This window comes from Pelmatolapia mariae, linkage group LG10_11 (assembly GCF_036321145.2).
Source record: "Pelmatolapia mariae isolate MD_Pm_ZW linkage group LG10_11, Pm_UMD_F_2, whole genome shotgun sequence".
Lineage (NCBI taxonomy): Eukaryota > Metazoa > Chordata > Actinopteri > Cichliformes > Cichlidae > Pelmatolapia > Pelmatolapia mariae.
Window position 1 is genome coordinate 74,117,047 of NC_086236.1, and position 19,240 is coordinate 74,136,286.

Below are 19,240 nucleotides of genomic sequence, written 5' to 3' on the forward strand. Positions count from 1 at the left end.
GGACACAGCAGCAGTTTAAAGAGAAGTGTTTAAGATGAATCTTGGCACAGTGAGAGACAGAGCTCATTAGGCAGGCAGGTGTGAGCCTGGTTGCTATAGTGACTGCACCCAATGGCTCCATACACACGCTCACAGACATGCACCTCACTTTTGCTGCTTAAAATGAACAGAAAAGTCAGGCCGAAACAAATCGTTCCCAAATGAAAAGTACACGTCGTATTGACAAAATTCTTTCACCGTGAGCACCAGCAATGTCTAGTCTACTGAATTCTCGGTTTTCATGCCTGTGGAGTTTATTATGTGGACGTGGTGACAGTGTAAAGACACCATGCTCTTCTGATTTTCAAACGAACTTTCTGAGCCATTTTAACATTGGAGTCTATGGAGGAGTTGGAAGGAGGAGGCTGCGCATTGGTGACATTTATGAAAGAACCATAACACCTAGTACAATAGTAAACACATTGGATGAAAGAGGACAGCGATGGCTACGTTTTCAGGGTAAAATCATACCTGTAGAGCAAACGCTGTGGACACAGCAGCAGTTTTAAAAAAGATTTTAAGATTAATTATTTTGCTTCTCTCACTCTGCCAGTTGAGCTGTCTCACTCTAGCGGCAACATTCCGTCCCATACACACCCATTATAAACTCTGAAACGGGTGAAAAAACATCATGAAACTTAAACTGGAACTGAAGAAAAAGTATAATAGATATTGAAAAGATAAATACAAGTTGAATAGTTGAATGTCTTGTCTTCGTTTTAAAGTTTGAATGGTGGCTCTATGTCAATGTATGTGGAAGTAGATACAGTTTGAAAATGAATAAGTTGAATGAGGATTTGAAGGGTCTCCCCATTGAAATACATGGGAAATTTTTGTTGAAAAAAGTTGAATAATTTTAAAAATATAAATGTTATAAATGAGAAAAATACAAGCAGTCATGTCCAAAAGAAGAGGAATCTAATGGTGTTTGAATGGTTTTTCTAAGTTGAACGGTTTTGAAGGAGATAGATGCACAAAAACGTACGGAATATGATATAATAATAATAATAATAATAATAATAAAGATTACAACAACAATACTGTGAATGCTTTTACAAGCATTCACACTAATAAAGATTAGAAGAACAATACTGTGAATGCTTTTACAAGCATTCACACTAATAAAGATTAGAAGAACAATACTGTGAATGCTTTTACAAGCATTCACACTAATTATTGTTGAGGGGCACAGACAGGACTCCGCACGCACACACACATTAAAAAAATAAATAAATAATTTCTTTTTAAAAAGTTGCCTCAACAAAAGGGCACTTTGGGCACCCATCAGGAAAGGGGCGGGTGCTCAAGCCCCTCCAGCCCCCCCCTCTGCACGTGCCTGGACGGGAGGAGGAAGAAGAAGAAATCAGGAGAAACGCGAAGTGACTATTTCGTCCTGCAGGGGGCAGTAATGCGCCAGTGGAGGCCGCACTGACAGCGGAAGGATTTCCGGGTTGTTGAGAGGTCGTGGTGCTCGTGCTGCGACGTCCTTTTTAGATTTCATTGGAATGCCGTCAATACTTTGACATTAAGCGGTCAGAGTTCCGATTCCTTCCGCCGGTGTGGAGTCTGTTTGTCCTGGACTCTCAGCAGGTGTGTGGAGCGAGCAAACTTCCGGTAACCCCTGTGTGTGTGTGCGCGTGCGTCCTGAAGCTAGCCGATGTTAACCGTTAGCCACGCTGTCTGTACGTATAAACATCACCGCGTGCACAGGTGTGCTCTTTCCACAGGTAGGTGAGTTTAGTGGAACAACTGCACGCGTTCAGTTTAGTTCTCGTGAGTTTAACAGACGTGCCGCCAGACTGCGCTGGCGCGTGCACGAGGACCCACCGAGAGCTGCTGCGTGCTCGCGCGTAAAAACAAAGGTTTAATCTCCAGTAATTCTAAATAAGCCCACAGAAAGCTCGTGTTCTGCTGCCAAGATGAACCTTTTAGTTTCTTTTCAGCTTTTTTGTAATCAGATTAATTCATGTTTCATATCCAGCAGGTTAGATTATGGTAACACGTCACTGGCTCCCAGTTCTGCACAGTCACATTTTAAAATGGTTTCCATCCGCTCATAAAGCTCTCAGCGGGTTGTTCACACCGGTCAGTCACCAGCTGCTGGTCTTTGTGCCCAGATCAGATCTCAGAGCTGAGGATGCTTCTAGTTACTGTGGTGCTGTTCTTTGGGACACGCTGCCTGCTGACCTGAGGTCAGTTACAGAAACTGTTGTAAGTGTAGCTGTGACCAACCAACACCACCTATACTGAAACGAGATGGCTCTAAACATGCTGTTAAAAACTTTATAAAGCCTTATTTCTTAAATCCAGCTTCACACACAGAGTTACATCGATGTCAGTTTTAGAGAGCAGGGCTCCATGATGCAAATTAGCCTTTATGCACAAAGTGTTTCACGTCCAGTTTAAGACGCTGCAGAGCTGCAGTTTTATATTTTTGTACTGTTACAGGTGCTGACGTGTAATAACAGCCAAACTGACCTCGCAGGGAGGAAGTGAAGTATCACCGCCGATGAGCGAGTCCAGCTGTTAGTGAGCTGTTTGATTTGTAACACGAGACACAAACCGAGCTTTGCTCCAACGCTCGTCTGATGGACGAAGACGAAGACCACTCTGTTTCCTGAATAAATGCCAGCTCCGAGTCGTGACGAGTCGTCCCAAACGCGTCGCAGACAAACGTTTGATTTTAAAGTGCTGATGAAAAGTTTGGGCGGAGCCGACGTTAAAAGATGCGACCCGCTGAGGGGTCAGGTGACCCAGCCCAAAATACCAACCTGAAATACTGCAATACTCGAGTATGTGATGTGGGCATGTCAGCTGATGGTTGTCAGGACGGTCTCCTGACAGATGTCCTCCTCTGATGTTTCAGGAATGGCGTCTCTGTGGAGTCTGAGACCGGCACTGACGTCGCTGATTCAAGGTGAGTGTCAGACGTCAGGTGAACTTGGGCAAGCGCCGACTTTATTTCAGCGTTTAACCATAAACTCCTCCCTCTACAGCGTCCCAGCACGCCTCTGCGTGGACCGCCCCCCTCCTGTCCAGGACCATGGCCACGCTCAACCAGATGCACCGCCAAGGGAAGCCCAAAGTCCCTCCCAAAGCCGTTGGGGCCACGTTTGGCCGCCCCCAGCTGAAGGCGGTCATCCTGAAGACGATGATCCGAAAGCCCAAGAAGCCCAACTCCGCCAACAGGAAGTGCGCCCGCGTGCGGCTGTCCAACGGGAAGGAGGCGGTGGTGTTCATCCCCGGGGAGGGGCACAACCTGCAGGAGCACAACGTGGTGCTGGTGCAGGGGGGCCGGACGCAGGACCTGCCCGGGGTCAAACTCACCGTGGTCCGGGGCAAATATGACTGCGCTCACGTGGTGAAGAAGAAGCAGTAGACTGACTGTGGGGGGAGGGGTGCAGGGTGTATGTGGTGACCTCCTGCCAGCGGCGGCGACGGTCCTGAGCTTCACTCAGCTCCATGTTTGTGATGATCTGCTGTCAGTATCCAGAATTAAAGACACTTCCTGTTCATCCTAAAAAAAAAAAAACCACACTGTTGTTGTTGTCGTCACTTCAGTTTGCGTTGGTGTTTGTTTACGGCACGTGTCGAGGTCACATTTCAGAGGGAAGTCTCTAAAAAATATGTGTTGCATATGTATGAAATTTGGTGCATACAGTTTTGGCATGTGCAGGTTCCTCCTCCTCTTTGAGATGTAATCACACAGTTTCTCTGAGGCCACAGTGAGGCTGAGGTCCGAAGTTTAACTGTGAGGTCTAATTTGTGGTGCGGCGGCAGATTTCAGTCATTCGCCATGACGCGAGTCTAAATAAATTCGTAGAGATGAATAAGCTCAAATATTCAGTTTGCTTTCATGCGGGAGGAAGAATAAAATAAAGTCCTTGGATTGATCTGTGTGATAAGCTGTCCATGAGTTCCAGGTGAGTTACCTCCAGGTTGTTGCAGTCTCGCCTGCAGAGTTCAAAGGTGACTGTGAAGCTGCTGCAGATGTCGGTGAGGCTGAGGTGAAGTACGATGACGTAGATGGAAACATCTGGCTCCTTTTGTGTCACCTGAAGTGTGCGTGAACGCACGCAGACGCCCGCCTCTCGCTGCAGTGTTGTTGTAGTTCACCTTCCGACCAGCGGCGGCAGCACTGAGTGAGGTTCAGGTGGGACTCACCTGCTGTCTGGCTCTTTTACTTTTTCAAAAAAAAATTCTGTGGTTTTCAGTTCTCCTGGAGTCGGTGTGAATGCTCCTGACAGACAGGTGAGAGCTGCATCCGTACACCTGCGGGTTAGCTCGCCAAAGGCGGCTGTGAAGCCTTTAAACCGGCGCTCCACCTCCATCACAGCTAATTAGCGTTAGCATGCGCTAGCCGCACTCACAGCTAAGCATCAGCCGCTCTGCTGTCAGGGATGCTCCTGTAACACCGTCGGGTTTAGATCCCTTTTCGGGCGTTTCTTTGCCCAGTCTGTACGGACGAGTGTGTTTGAAGCTCCGGGCTTCTCTCTGAACGCTTTACGTTAACATAGCGGGCTAGCTCCTAGGCTAGCTGATGGGCTAGCTGGCTGTCCGTTTGATGCTCCGAGTTAAAGCACCAAAAACCATCAGCGTGAGCTCCGAGCTGCTCTCTGTGTGATCAGGAAGCTCCGAACAATCACTTTAATGCTCACAGTGCGGTAAAGGAAGAAGAAATAGACAGTGAGAGCAGACAAAGACACACAGCACTGTGCAAAAGTCTTGAGCCACCTCTCATTTCTTTATGTTCTGTGATGAAAATGTGAAATATGTGCAAACATAGACTGAGACACTCGGGCAGCTTCCTGTGAGGATCCAAAGCAGCAGCTCTCCAGCCTGCTGCTTTGGATGTTTCTGCCTGTTGTTCTGTTCCCTGTCAGGATGATCCCACACTGCTTCAGGGGTCCGGGCTCTGGGGCGGCCCATCCATGAGTCATGGTGTTCCACAGTGACGGTTCCACACCTGGGGGTCAGGCGTGTTTTCTCATGGGGGCACAGAACAAGAAAAGAGGGCAATATCTAATTTATTTGGAGCACAAACAAAATTAATTGAACATTGAAAAATAAAACAAATGGATTTCAAACATACTGTTCATGTGGACGATGCACATTTAAACAAAGTTTACTTTTTGTATGAAAGATATTTTTGTTCTTTTGTATTTATTTTGTTATAAAGTGACTTTTTTACAGCATGAATCTTAAACGTACATTCACATTTTGTGTTCAGTGTCTTTCATCCTCTAGCGCTGGCGCACAGTGTCCTGTAACATTATAATAACAGTACTCTTACAAATGCACTGATGCGTTTCTTTATCTCAGCATAGCTCCCTGTGACCAACAGAGGGCAGCATGCGGTGCCCGCGGAGTCGAGCTCGGCTTCCCGTGTCGTTTTGCCGTGGACTGTGCGGCAGCATCACATTGCTCACGACTGTTCAGTACTTAATCCCAGAATTTATCTGAGTCTAAAACCGCCTGTGGTGATCCACTGCGTGTGTTTCTATCCAGGTGTGCTTTCACTGCCCTGGCAGGTGCTGCCAATCAGATGTTTCTAGATGTTCCTGCATGGTGGATGAAACTCTGATGATCATACTTGATCAGTTTGATCAAAGCTCTCCAACACCGCTGGCTGACATGCAGCTGAAACCACGACAGAGCCTCCACCATGTCACAGATGGCTGCAGACTCACTTTTGGACATCCTCCTGACCACCTCGCACATACTGACCACGATTTGAACAGAGAAAGGTTAAATTCTCCTTGTTTCCCTTCTGTTGGAGAAGTGGCCACCAGTAGGGTAGTGGTCTGTGGGGAGGAGGCGTCCAGTGATACGTGGAGAGGTCTGGAGGATGATGAAGTTAAGCTGAGTGATGCTGTGTGCATGTGGAGAGGAGGCGGGGCTGCAGTGTATCGATCTAGCTGATTCAAAGTGATCGATCAGTGAAACGTCCGTCAGCGTGGAGCGCCGAGGCTTGTTTTCAGGTCACGAGGACAGAGAAATGAGAGAAGCCTCCTGATGATGGTGAGCTACGTGAGCTCATCGGTGTGTCGTCAGGACAGAGTGGTGTCGCAGACGCAGCACGCTGACGAACATTTAAGGTTGATTAATGTTTGCTTCTGTCTCAGTGTGAGGATTCACTCCAGCGGGGCGACGACGGCTTCATGCGGCTCATCTCAGAGGAAACGAACCAGGCTTCAGGTACGTCTGCGCACTAACACTCTGTGGTGCTTTCACCATGAGCAGGAAGTTTGTGTACGATTGTTTATTGGTCGGGGCGAATGTGGTTCAGGGACCGGAAGGTTGCCGGTTCGATCCCCTGCTCTGTCTGTCCTGGTTGTTGTGTCCTTGGGCAAGACACTTCACCTACCGCCTACTGGTGTTGGCCAGAGGGGCTGATGGCGCCGGTGTCCGGCAGCCTCGCTTCTGTCAGTCTGCCCCAGGGCAGCTGTGGCTACAACTGTAGCTGCCTCCACCAGTGTGTGAATGTGAGAGTGAATGAATAGTGGATTTAAAGCGCTTTATAAATGCAATCCATTATTATTATTAGTATTATTATTTCAGAGGCCTGAAGGAGACGCATCAACACTGAGGAGGAGGAGAGCATGAGGAGATGAATGGAGTGAAGGAGGAGCCTGAGGAAACAGGAGAGGACTGTCAGCAGCTCCCTGCTCAAGGTTAGTGACCATCGTTGGGTTATTTTAGTGTCAGAGCGGAGTTACGGGTGGAGCGCTGATATCAGGCCAAGGCTGAATCCGAAAGCTCTGCAGGTATCAGCAACAGGCTGCAGGAGGAGCTTCTGCCCAGCGTCCTCCTCTACCTCTGCTCTTCTGATTCATATTGAAAGTTAAAGGAAATCCTTTAAAACGTGATTTTAATGATCATTTATGTATTTGTGTCCTGCAGGGGTGGGGCTCGATCCAGGTGTGCAGAGTCTCTCTGCACCAGATGAACCGGCTTCAGACAGCGCTCACCGGTCAAAGCGCTGCCACCGGTGCTCGGTATGCGGCCGGGAGTTTTCGCGTCCCTCCCGCCTGGTCGATCACATGACCGCCCACACGGGCGAGAAGCCGTACAGCTGCTCGCTGTGCAGCAAACGCTTCACAAAGAAGATAAACGTGGTGGTCCACCAGCGGGTTCACACCGGAGAGAAGCCGTACTCCTGCCCCGACTGCGGCATCAGCTACGCCCAGCTCAGCTGCCTGCGGCGTCACCGGCTCGGCCACGCCGCAGAGAAACCCCACTGCTGCTCGGTGTGCGGGAGAGGATTCGTCCAGCGGCGCCACCTCGTCCAGCACGAGCGCACTCACACCGGAGAAAGGCCGTTCCTCTGCTCGCTGTGCCCCAAGAGCTTCGCCTCCAGGACGGGCCTCGTCGACCACCAGAAAACCCACACGGGACAGAACCTGTACTCCTGCTCCATCTGCGAGAAGGTTTTCTCCACGGCGTCGTCCTTCAGGGATCACGTGAGGCTGCACACGGGGCAGCAGCCGCACCCCTGCTCGCTGTGCGGCAAGAGCTTCAACAGGCCGGGTCTGCTGAGGAAACACCTGCAGAAGCACGCCGAGCAGATCCAGGTGGTCAAAGTCGAAGGTGTTGACGGAGAGGTGAGTGTTACACAGGTGTGGTCACATGACTGCTGGAAGAGTGTGAAAGGAGGGGTTGGTTTTTGTGAACAAGTGTCACATTTTCCTTTTGTGTCGTGACTTAAAGTAGGCGAGAGGCTCGCTGTGATTGGCTGTTTCTGGCTCACGCGCCGCTCCTCACAGTTTCTGTCTGTCATAAGCAATAAAATCAGATTCAAGCTCAATGAAGGTTAAATTCACTCATCTTAGTTTACTTAGTGTCACGCTTTCCCCTGACCTCCTCAAACTTCACACTGAAATCCTGGGAAAAGAGGTGGGAAGTCACTTGGACCATTCAAGCAGAATTCAGGACTCGGACGGATAACAGGAGAAACACCAAGTCCGAAGTTCTGCTTACAGGAGCAGTTTGGAGGTGGAGCTCACAGCGATCCAATTCAGTGTTATTTATACAGCACCAAGTCACAACAACAGTCGCCTCAAGGCGCTTTATATTGTAAGGTAGACCCTACAATAATACATACAGAGAAAACAATCATATGACCCCCTATGAGCAAGCACTTTGGCGACAGTGGGAAGGAAAAACTCCCTTTGAACAGGAAGAAACCTCCAGCAGAACCAGGCTCAGGGAGGGGTGGGGCCATCTGCTGCGATTGGTTGGGGAGAGAGAAGGAAGACTGACGTTCTCTGAGGAAACGTCAGACAATTCCCAGCGAGGTCGAACAGTAATGTGTCTCCCCTAGGGATGGGTATCGAAACCCGGTTCTTGTTGAGAACCGGTTCCCACTGTTTCAATTCCTTGGAATTGTTTGCCATTTTTGCAAACGATTCCCTTATCGATTCCAGTCGCCCCGAATTACGTCACCACGTTGCGGAGTGTCATTTACCTGGCAGGAAACATGGCGGCTCAAACGCTCAAAAGTTTGGTCATACTTTACGAGAACGGATGACAACAGGGCAACTTGCAATACTTGCAAAGTAGATATTTCATTTAAGGGAGGAAACACTACGAATATGCAAAAGTATTTGCTCACAAAACACACGATGACCTTAAATGAATGTCGTGTTTTTAATTCCGCTCTGGACTCGTGAATCTCAACCCAGCAGCAGCGGTAACGTTTGCACGTCCTCTCCCGTTAATGCGGCAGGTAAATAATCAACTTACAGTGCATATTATGTTAGCGCGATCTGCCTTATTACAAAACCGGCCATTACTGTGCATTTAGGTGACCATGATGAGAGAGACAGAGTCTGGCTGGCTCAGATGCTGGCAGTTCTCGCTGCAGTCTACCGGTAGCGTCTCCTTTCAGGCCAGTATGTCACCGAGCAGTGACTAAGTTTGTGGTCAAAGGCTTGCACCCATTTGCCACAGCAGATGCCCCCGATTTTTGGTAAGTGAATGTGTTTAATTGTAGGCAGGGACATTACTGGATATTCTTGTGTAATTGCTACAGAATAATTTATGTTATACTTTGTTATTGCTACAGAAGAATATTTATTTTATTATTTTACATTTACAATTTTTTCCCCGGGGACCCTGTGACACCCCATTGAAGAGCTGTAGGCTGTGGATCTCTTAAGATCTCACTGTTGGGTTTGTAAGGCCATGTTACTCCTAAATTTCTATCTTGTTCAAAGAGAAGATATAAAACAAAGTTCTAAGCTAATCGACCTTAGTGTTCTCCTTTTTTTAAAAATAAGAATCGATAAAGAATCGAATCGTTAAACAGAATCGAAAATGGAATCGGAATCGTGAAAATCTTATCAATACCCATTCCTAGTCTCCCCACAGCTGGAGAACCAGATGTTGAACACCAGGTGTTAACCTGACAGCAGAGCGTTGGGACAGGGTCCCCTCTCCTCTCCTGGTTCCTCTCAGGGATCATTTTGTCTCTTCAACTCCAGGTTGGACTCATTATCGTAGTCGACGCCCATCTGACCCTCGTGTCTGTGATTCGATTCTCAGGACTTTATTTTAAGACACACAAAGTGTCGCCACAGAGGGCGAAATATTGGGTGTCTCGTCTGCACTCATACAGACACTCTGGGAGGCTCTCAGCATTACCTCTGTTTATTCTCTGCTTTCTCTTCCCGAGCCTGGTTCTGTCTTCCTGCCTAAATGGAGATCTTCCTCCCTGTAAAGATGTAAAGCTGTTGCTGTGAGTTGGTTTGAGCTAAAAGTTGAAGCTTCAGGTTGTTCTCCGTCTGTCTGAAACTCAGGGGGAGATGAATCTTCACTGTTTCCTGTGTCAGAAGGACTTCTTGTCTGTGGAGAAGCTGCTGCAGCACCGGCAGCTCCACCAGAGGGCGCAGCAGTTCACCTGTGGGGTCTGCGGCCGAGAGTTCGGCCGAGCGTCACGGCTGAAGGAGCACATGCGCTCTCACACCGGAGAGAGGCCGTACCAGTGCGACATCTGCATGAAGCGCTTCTCTGTGCTCAGAGTGCTGAGGAAGCATCAGGAGATCCACAGCAGGGAAGAGTGCAGCACCGCCGCCGCTGACGACCAATCACAGCCTTCGGACCAGCCGGTGAGCAGTCAGCCTCGACTTCAGAAACATGCAGAAACTGGAAATAAGTGCAGAATGTAAGAGGATTATTTGGACGTGTTTGACATGTAGGAGCCGCAGGTTAGCGCAGCTTCATAATCTGACCTGCTCACAGCTGATGCAGGTAAACTGACCTCAGATCTGCGCTCTGTTCCAGAAAACGGGTGAATCGCTCAGCGGGATGAAAGTGGAGAACGGGAACGTCGGAGACTCGGTGACTGGTGAGAAACTCCTCGTTTCAGACGAGAGCTCGACGGGTCAGCCTGTTCGTGCTCCGACAAAGCAGTTTTTCATTTTACGCCACACGTTATGTTCTCCACAGTTTAGCTGTCTGTCCTTTTAGTCTGTGAGAATCCACAGAGGGTTTTTCTCCTGAAATGACTCCAGAGTGTAAACATTATCCCTGAACATCCGTCACATCTCAGCTAAAACCTTTCCTCGACGTCGGTGTGCTGCTGTTGGATGTTGGTGTCCACTGCGTGTCCTACAGCAGATTAGCTGGTGAGGACTCAGGCGTTAGGCAGTGTGGTTAGATTGAGACTGAGCTGTGTGAGTGAAATTTACTGCGGCATGAACTGAGTGATGTTTGGAGAGAGCATTGAGGTCTGAAACTTCTCCCAGCTGTGCAGGACGAGATGAAGGACGTTTGCAGAGGGTTGTCAGGTCTGGTGATTGTCAATAATTCTGCATGAGGGACCAAAATAAGAAAAAGGATGTGACATTTAAAGTGACTGAGCTTATTGTTGTGTTTTAGAAACTGGAACAAGTTCCTCTCAGAGGACGGCTCACACTGGTCAGCGTCACTCGGGTGGGCTGTGGCAGTGGGTAAATCTGTGTGGGTGGGAACAGGCTGAAGGAAGCGTGGAGCTCAGGTTTACACTGAAGCGAGCTTTAACGAGACAGTACCAGGTCACATGAACAGCTGAGTTAAACAGGTCCTTCACTCCCTCTTCCTGTTCGTCCTTAGGCGGGAGCACCGATACTGCGAAGGGAAGCTCCTCCCACAGCTGCCTCAGCTGTGGGAGGAGCTTCCCGGGGATGTCGGCTCTCTTGGAGCACGCCAAGGTCCACGACTCGGAGAAGCCACACCGCTGCCCGGTATGTGCGAAGATCCTCAGCAGCGCGGCCACCCTGCGAGTGCACAGGAAGACCCACATGGCCGACAAGCCGCACGCCTGCAGCATCTGCCCCCGGAGCTTCCTGAAGCCCTGCCTGCTGCGCCAGCACATGAGGACGCACATCAGGGACGGGCTCATCGCCGACCCCGCCGACAAGGTGACGCCCAGAGTCCGGACTGCAAACCTCTTTCATCTGAGCGTGCGTTTGACCGAAGGTGGGAGATAGAAACTGCACTCAGATCAGATTTTATGCATCTTTCAGGTGTTCTGGTTCGACATGAAGATCGAGGGCGGGAAGGTGGAGGTGGGGATGAAGAAGAAGGAGGAGGTGGATGAAGGTGTGAATGAGCAGGTAAGAAAACAGCAGGTCTCAGGTGAACTTTGACCTGTGTGCAGGTCTGAGCTGCAGAATGAGGTCAGCACAGAACGCAGCAGCTGTAAAGGAAAAGCTGCGATCGTTACCTCTGTCGCACAAAAGCCTCACCGACAGGACGCTCGCTCCGGTCCTCTGTGTGAACCCGCGTGCTCGTCATTCACATCACGTCACAGTGATTTTAAATTAGTTTCATTTATTTGGAGACATGATCACGCTAACGTTTAACTGTAGTTTAATTTCCTCCTGTCTTTGTCTACTTCTACAGACCTCTGTAGATGTTTTCACCAGAGTCGAGCCCTCTGTTAACAAACCCCGCCCCACTGAGGGGCGGGGCAACAGCGAGGAGCGTAAAGAGCCAGACGTGAGTGGACTGATAAACTCTGATGGTGAGGAAGAGGACTGGAGGCCAGCGCCCGGCAGTGAGTCTTCATCTTTAATTAATTAGTTATTGATTGTTCCTGACGGGTTCTGTGAGGGCAGCGGCAGTTTGATTTTTTTCTAAATGATGATTGGATGGCTGCATGTTTGACCCTGAAACTCTGACTGCCCTCATAAAGCCTGCAGGCACTCTCCTCAGCAGCAGTCGGTGTTTCTCTGAGTTCTCTCTGATGTCTCTGACAGACCCTGACGGACCCACAGACCCTGACGGACCCACAGACTGTGACAGACCCACAGTTCCTGATGTACCTTTACACCCTGATGGATTCTTAGATTGCGATGGGCCCACAAGTCCTCGCGGACCCTTGAACCCACAGGCCGACAGTGGGGCTGATGGGAAATCGCGGCACTGCTGCCCCGTCTGCGGGCGCGACTGTTTCAAAGCGTCGGCGCTGCAGAAGCACCTGCGGATCCACTCTGGCGAGCGTCCCTTTCAGTGCCCCACCTGCAGGAAGAGCTTCATCCAGCACGTCCACATGACGGAGCACCAGAGGATCCACACGGGAGAGAGACCCTACACCTGCAGCATCTGCAGCAAGAGCTTCACCTTCTCCAGCGCGCTGCGCCGGCACCAGCGTCTGCACACCGACGCCCGGCCGTACCAGTGCCCCATCTGTCCCAAGACCTTCAAGCAGCGCAGCTCGCTCAAAGAGCACCAGCTGACGCACTCGGGCGTCCGCTACCAGTGCCCGCTGTGCAGCAAGAGCTTCAGCCGCGCCCTCGAGCTCACCTACCACGTGGACGTGCACTCGGAGGCTCGGCCGTACTTCTGCGACATCTGCCAGAAGAACCTGAGCGGAGCCCGAGTCTTCAGGAAGCACATGAAGAAGCACGAGCTGCAACCAGCCGGGCTGAAGGAGGCCGGGACCTCCTCGACCAATGAGAGTCTCTGAAAGAGGCGAGAGGGGGAGGCCCGTGCTGGGAAAACCAGTGTGGACAAAAGTCAGCGAGAAACCTGTGAAACCAGTGTGAGTTCAGCCTCAGATATTAGAAGGACTTCAGAGGACGCGCTCGGTTAAATCTGCCTTAAAGGAAAGGTTCTGAGATGCTGTTAGCCCGCCTCAGCTCACGCCACTTCCTGTTGCAACTGTCATTACATTCCTGTCGTGGACACAGTGAAGAAACAGGAAGGAGCATGAGCCTTCAGACTGTATGCTAAGCTAGGCTAACAGCATCCCAAAGTAACAGAACGAATCTCTGCCTCCAAACGAGCCGCTGGTCCACAATCCGGCCGGCTGATTGGACCACACTGACCCTTTAACCAAAGTGCTTTTGGTGCCTGAACCACAGACACGTGTCCGGATGTGAACCCTGAACTTTGCCGACAGCTCCTCGTTTGGAGGTCACGTGTTTCAAACGAGAGGCGTGGTCACGAAGGGTTTTTCAAACTTTTAGTGCTTGTTGAATATTTGGTGCTACAGATCTGGTTCTGATTTCATTTCTATAGAGGTAAAACAGCTGATATATGAAGGTCAAAGGTCAGCCACACAGAGGCCTTCGTGCTGTTGTAGAGAGTCAGCGAATTCACCCGAGTCTAAACTAAAAAACTGTCCTCGGTCCAGTTTGCTCGAGTCTCACCTGAACCTGAACCTCGAGTTTGTTTCCGGAGCTCGAGCAGCCGCGTGCAGAACCACAGATTCCTCCACTACAACCAGAAAACACTAAAATACTCCAACACTTCATCGCATCCTGAGGAAAAATCTGTGGAATTATGTCAACAACAGAAATATTCCCGTCACTTTTACAGTAGAAACATTTAAAAACACAGAAACAACACGACTGATATTTTTCTACCAGCAGGTGGCAGTACCCCTCTATGAACTCTATGAAGTTTTATATTTACACTCACTGCCCACTTTATTAGGTACGCCTGCTGAGTTTACAGAGTACAGATCTCTGGGAGAAAATGCTCTGTTGGTGCCACAGATCAGAGGAGAATGACCAAACTTATATAACTCATTAGAACAAAGGTATGCAGAAGAGCATCTCTGAGCACATCACACCCTGAAGCAGATGAGCTACAGCAGAAGATCAATATCTGCCGCAACATCCAGGATCTCTCTGTCGGGAGGGCGTGATGGTTTCTTGGCACGTCCGTGACAAGTTCACTGTCCTCCAATGGCCTCCACAGTCACCACATGTCATGGATGCAGTCCACAGCTCTGCAGTAACTCTGTGATGATGTCACGTCAACACGGACCAGTCTCTGAGGAATGCTTCCAGCACCTCGTCCAATCTGAGCCATGAAGAGTTAAAGCTCTGGGGGAGGAAACGGGGTCCAACCCTGTACTGGCAAGGTGTACCTAATAAAGTGGCTGATGGGTATGATTTATCCTCTCTTGTTACAGTAGCTCAAGTTAAATACAACAAATAAGTGGGATTATGTCCATAAATGAAACTGAAATCTCCGCCAGGTGAGAATACCTGTGAGAGTTTATACGTCACGTCCAACAAACCTTTCTACGGAGCCCCTCTGATGACATGGTCCAAAAAATAAATCAATTGTGGCCACAAAATAATACTTCGTGGGCACGAAATAGGTATAACGTGCGCACGAAATGCTAATTTGTGGGCGCGAAACACTTGACCGATAACCGTGATCCTTCCCAGGCCCTTGCAGTTGGTTGACAATAAAATCTATCCCAGCATCCAGGTCGTACTTACGTCTGTAAAGCAACTGGGCTCTCAATAATAATAATTGCTATATAACTTTTGCACTGTCCACTTCCTGCTGTGACAAAACAAATTTCCCACGTGTGGGACTAATAAAGGTTATCTTATCTTATCTTAATATCCTGTTTAAATGTCTCTCCGTAATAATGGTTCCTTGCATTGCAGGCTTTTCAAAATGCATTTGTAGCTCATTCCCAGCCTAAAATAAAACTCAATCATACTGTCTCTGTCCATGGTGTATAGGTTTAGCCTACTCTTATGCTTATGTCTCTACGCAGCTGTCCAGGAATTGTATCAATGTGATGTGCACACGTTATCTATTTCGTTGCCACGTTATACCCAATTTGTCACCACAAATTAGTATTTCGTGGTCACGTTATACTATTTCGAGGGCATGAAGTAGTATTTTGTGGCCACAATTTATTTACTTTTTGGACCATGTCATCAGAGGGGCTCCGTACCTTTCACTTCCCGATGAGGGATTTTCCCACGAGTTGTAGATATTTCACGTGTTTAAATGTTTGCAGGTTCAGTCTGTGGGAAGCAGACAGGAATCTGAGGTGTCCCAGCATGGAGAGAGTTCATCATCAGTTTATAATCTGAAACATTAAACTGAGACTTTCACAAACTGTTCATGCATTTTATTATTTACATATCAAATGTATTTATGGCGTAAACGACTGTCGTCAAACGGCAGGTCGTGGCTGAGGTGAAGTCTCTGGGCTGTTTGGTGGTGTTCAGAGCACCACCTCTGGATGAAGCTGAGTACATTCTTAGCTACATCTTCTCTCACCCCAACCAATCGCAGCAGATGGCCCCGCCCCTCCCTGAGCCTGGTTCTGCCGGAGGTTTCTTCCTGTTAAAAGGGAGTTTTTCCTTCCCACTGTCACCAAAGTGCTTGTTCATAGGGGGTCATATGATTGTTGTTGGTTGTTTCTGCTAATGCAGAGTTTTCACTCTACAGTATGAAGCACCTGGGAAGGAAAAAAACTCCCTTTTAACAGGAAGAAACCTCCGAACCAGGCTCAGGGAGGGGCGGGGCCATCTGCTGCGACCGGTTGGACTGGGTTCAGTGTAAGCACACGGGGTTTTTTTTCTTTTTGGTGTGCCGTGTTGGACTGTGGGGGTTAACTTTCCATCAGAGAGAGCTTCACCAGATTGGGCATATGCCAAGAGACGGGGGCCTGGTACCACTGGATGGCACCGGGCAGTAATGAAACCTAATCCATCCACGCCTATCCAACGGGGCGGGGCTGTAACCGGGTGAGAGGTGGGGTTACCCACCATAGAACCGGCTGTTCACACTCACACCTACGGTCAATTTAGAATCGGCAGTTACACTAACGTGTTTTCACCGTGGAGATCATGCAAACCCGGGACCTTCCTGCTTCCAGGTGACGGTGGTAACCACCTCACCTGGCCTGTGTTCGTCACAGTCATGTGATGATACGGGCACAGTTCACGCAGTTCAGTCGGGCCACAACTACAAAATAATACTACAATAACTACAAACTACAAAAATATTCAACTTTAACAGATCAGGGGTGTGCCAAGAAGAAGGGCAGCCGGCGGGACTGGAGCCCCCCTGCCCTTTTACTTCCCCCCCAACATATTTGATCACAGTGGAAAGTTGATGATTCCTGTTATAGGAGTCATGATGTTAGCATGACTGCAGCGGCACAACACGCTAGATTACAAAAATCACGAACTGCACGGCCATCAGAAATTTGACATCGACTTTGTGGTACGAGGTCATTCGCCAGGCAGCGGACGGCGGGTGTAAGGCGCCCACAAAGACGACCTTTCTGAGAAAAGGCCCGACAGAATATCCTCACACATCATGGACTCCTCCAGAGGACCCAGGGAGTTCAACGATTCTGTAGCAAAAAAAGGAGGAGGCCAGGAATGCTCCAAAGCACCAAAACAGGACAGCTCAGCGTGAAGAAGCCAAGCGGCTCTCAGCTCTTTAAACGCTCCGACACGCCAAAGCGCCGCCGAACGATTCTAGAACGAGGCCAGACTGTGACGTGATTGACGTAGATCTTTTTATCCAGGAAGGCGGCGTGGTCTGTTCCACTCCTGATGTGTTCTGGTCATCTAGTGATGTCACGAACATAGATCATTCATGGCAGTGAGACACAAGCAATCACACAAATACCACTGAAGCTCTTTCAGAGTAAAAGCTCTAAAGATCCTGCTGACTCGGCTCCTGTTCATCAGGCGCTGGCTCGTGTCTGTTGCTGTGAGGTTGGAAGAAGCCAAACACCTGCTCACAGGGCCTCACTGACGCCTCCAGGTCTCAGACACCTGCAGCACGGCCTTCAGGCTGCTCGCGTCGACACATCTGGAGATGTTCTGCATATTTTCAGTTTGCTGAGTTTTTCCTAAAGTCATATTTATTTATTTCTCTCCTCCTAATTATGTCCCTCCATCTATTTACTTACCATGTTAATTTCACTTCCTGTGTCTCTTCCTCACGTCGCCACAGCTTGTGGAGGCCTGGTTACTGCCTGTTACTACTGTTGACAGTGCAGGAGCTAACAGCAGCTAACATGTGGTTAACTCGACATACGTTGCTGCATCTACTTTTAATTTCTTTTTATTGTTTCCAGCTTCACCTTTTCTCCAACTTCTTCCACAATAAATTTTTTCTACAAGTTGGAACAGCAACGGTAGGGGAGGGGCCTGTCTCATTAAGGACTCTGATCGGATATTCCAGGCCAACCCTGTGGGCTGGTAATTGGGCCTGCAGACCGGCTCATCGGCCCAAAAGTGCGCTGGCCCAGGGGGAAGATGCTCAGCGTCCCAGATCAGCAGTCCAGCCCTGCTGCCGAGACACATGACCTGAAATGAGCTTGAAAGCTTTGAGCTGAGCTGGGAGCACATGATCACATGATGAATGCTCCTAACTTCAGGTTCGAGCTCCTTTTCTAATCCCATCTTCTGTGATGGGCGAACATGTCTGACTGTGACTGTGTTTAACCTGCTGGGACGGAGAAACGTCCTGCAGAGAGACAAGACAAATACGCGCTTTAGAAGAATCTGTTATGGAAATATTCAAGTCATGATTACTGTCATTGTTTTTATGTGTCTGTTAGTCTGAAACTAAATATGAAAATTGTGTTTTAAATGTTTAAACATGCAGTTTGGCTGGTATGTTTCCTGTGGTTTTCTCTTTGTGTAATTTTCCAGTCCCACCAGCAGGAGGCACAAAACCACACACCTTTTCTGTTTATGCAGTTCAATCCAACCTTTGGACACTTTTCCATCAGTGATAATGAAACTTGTCCAGCAGGAAACGCAAACAAATTCAGTTCAGTTTCATTCTTCAAACTAGGCTCTGACCAAAGACCGTTCACTGCAGGTGGAAACATCCTGCCCTCTCAAATAATGGAATTTTATTTTTATAATTATTATTGAAGACATTGTTGAACATCTTTGAAAAAGGGGCAGCTCACAGTACAGAAGCACACGTGGCACAATCGAGCCGATCATTTCAGAGTGTGTCTGTGATGGTGGCGACCCGGTTAGTGAAGATGATTCAAACATTAAAGATTATTAATAACACAAAGCAGATTAGTTTGCTTTGCAAATTCCATCGGTTATATTTAACAGAACTGGATATATATTCTTTGTTTTTATATATTCAGTTAACAGATTTGTGACGTCTTAGAATTTGAGTTCTTAATTCAAATTCTTTCTCTCATTCATTGCCATGATTTTATTTTTGTAAATATTAAAAATGATCAGCAACATCTTTGCAGGAGGTCTCCTCTCTCCAGGAGTTCACTCTGCAGGTGGGGGAGAGATATTGGAGAGGTGGAGAATGAACTCAACCTGGGTGTCTATTGTCTTGTGTAGTCTGGGAGATGATTGGATGATGGGGTGGGTGCAGTTTTCTCTGCGGTGGGGTCGGGTGGGGCTGCCCAGGGTTGTGTGGGGCTGGGCGGTGCCGCTGCCGTGGGCCCCGGATGGGCTCCGGATGGGCCTGGGCCCCCTGGCCTTAGTGGACTCCAGAGTGAGGGGGTGCCTACTGGGGTCAGCGGGGGAGCTGGCCCCAGGGAGGGGCCGCTTGCCCCTCCCTTTCTTCCATCCCCAGCTGCCTCCCTCTTCCCTCTTCCCGCTCCACCACACCCACCCACACATGCAGGCCTTGGGGTGCAGGTGTGTCACCAGGGTGCAGGGGAGGCACTCCCCCTCTGCCCCTTCTGGCCGCCTGTGCCTCAGTTTTATTCCGCAACCTAGACGACAACATTACTCACACTCTCATAACACATACATACATACACATACACGCCTTGGGGGTGGACACGCTACACGGCATCCATGTATTCAAACCCACCTCTGGCGCCGGTGCCCACCTCTCAGTTTTAAATGCATATAGACACTGAGGGTTTTCGGGAGGAGCCGTGCTGCTCTCTGGCAGGAAGCACCGTGCCCTCCTGTGTTTTAAATGCACTTTAGAACAG

The 19,240-nt window shown here is 49.1% G+C and overlaps 2 protein-coding genes across 5 annotated transcripts; both read left to right on the forward strand.

The window, feature by feature from the left end:
• Nucleotides 1–1,451: 1,451 nt before the first annotated feature.
• Nucleotides 1,452–3,536, forward strand: mrps12 (mitochondrial ribosomal protein S12). Of its 2 annotated transcripts, none has more exons than XM_063485877.1 (3): nt 1,452–1,629; nt 2,906–2,956; nt 3,036–3,535. In XM_063485877.1, exons 2-3 carry the CDS (start codon nt 2,908–2,910, stop codon nt 3,416–3,418), a joined length of 432 nt encoding a protein of 143 aa, XP_063341947.1. In that variant the 5' UTR covers nt 1,452–1,629; nt 2,906–2,907; the 3' UTR covers nt 3,419–3,535. The 2 variants fall into 2 exon arrangements, with proteins under 2 accessions (XP_063341947.1, XP_063341946.1); XM_063485876.1 differs by lacking the exon at nt 1,452–1,629 and adding an exon at nt 1,660–1,766 and having other exon boundaries at nt 3,036–3,536.
• A 430-nt stretch (nt 3,537–3,966) lies between these two features.
• Nucleotides 3,967–15,560, forward strand: LOC134636080 (zinc finger protein 850-like). 3 transcript variants are annotated; one of them, XM_063485873.1, is made up of 10 exons: nt 3,967–4,290; nt 6,165–6,237; nt 6,601–6,713; nt 6,943–7,643; nt 9,840–10,148; nt 10,324–10,387; nt 11,134–11,441; nt 11,547–11,636; nt 11,926–12,079; nt 12,282–15,560. In XM_063485873.1, the coding sequence occupies exons 3-10, from the start codon at nt 6,650–6,652 to the stop codon at nt 12,989–12,991; spliced, it is 2,400 nt and encodes a 799-aa protein (XP_063341943.1). In that variant the 5' UTR covers nt 3,967–4,290; nt 6,165–6,237; nt 6,601–6,649; the 3' UTR covers nt 12,992–15,560. The 3 variants fall into 3 exon arrangements, with proteins under 3 accessions (XP_063341943.1, XP_063341945.1, XP_063341944.1); XM_063485875.1 differs by having other exon boundaries at nt 9,873–10,148; XM_063485874.1 differs by lacking the exon at nt 3,967–4,290 and adding an exon at nt 5,263–6,060.
• The last annotated feature ends 3,680 nt before the right edge of the window (nt 15,561–19,240 follow it).

Excerpts from the sequence above, each read along its gene's own strand:
- mrps12 (XM_063485876.1), top strand. The coding sequence starts at position 1,697 with ATGTTAACCGTTAGCCACGCTGTCTGTACGTATAAACATCACCGCGTG. Across the intron at positions 1,767-2,905 it reads CAGGTGTGCTCTTTCCACAG|GAATGGCGTCTCTGTGGAGT; the intron begins GTAGGTGAGTTT and ends CTGATGTTTCAG. Across the intron at positions 2,957-3,035 it reads ACTGACGTCGCTGATTCAAG|CGTCCCAGCACGCCTCTGCG; the intron begins GTGAGTGTCAGA and ends CTCCCTCTACAG.
- LOC134636080 (XM_063485873.1), top strand. The coding sequence starts at position 6,650 with ATGAATGGAGTGAAGGAGGAGCCTGAGGAAACAGGAGAGGACTGTCAG. Across the intron at positions 11,442-11,546 it reads TCGCCGACCCCGCCGACAAG|GTGTTCTGGTTCGACATGAA; the intron begins GTGACGCCCAGA and ends TGCATCTTTCAG. Across the intron at positions 11,637-11,925 it reads ATGAAGGTGTGAATGAGCAG|ACCTCTGTAGATGTTTTCAC; the intron begins GTAAGAAAACAG and ends CTACTTCTACAG.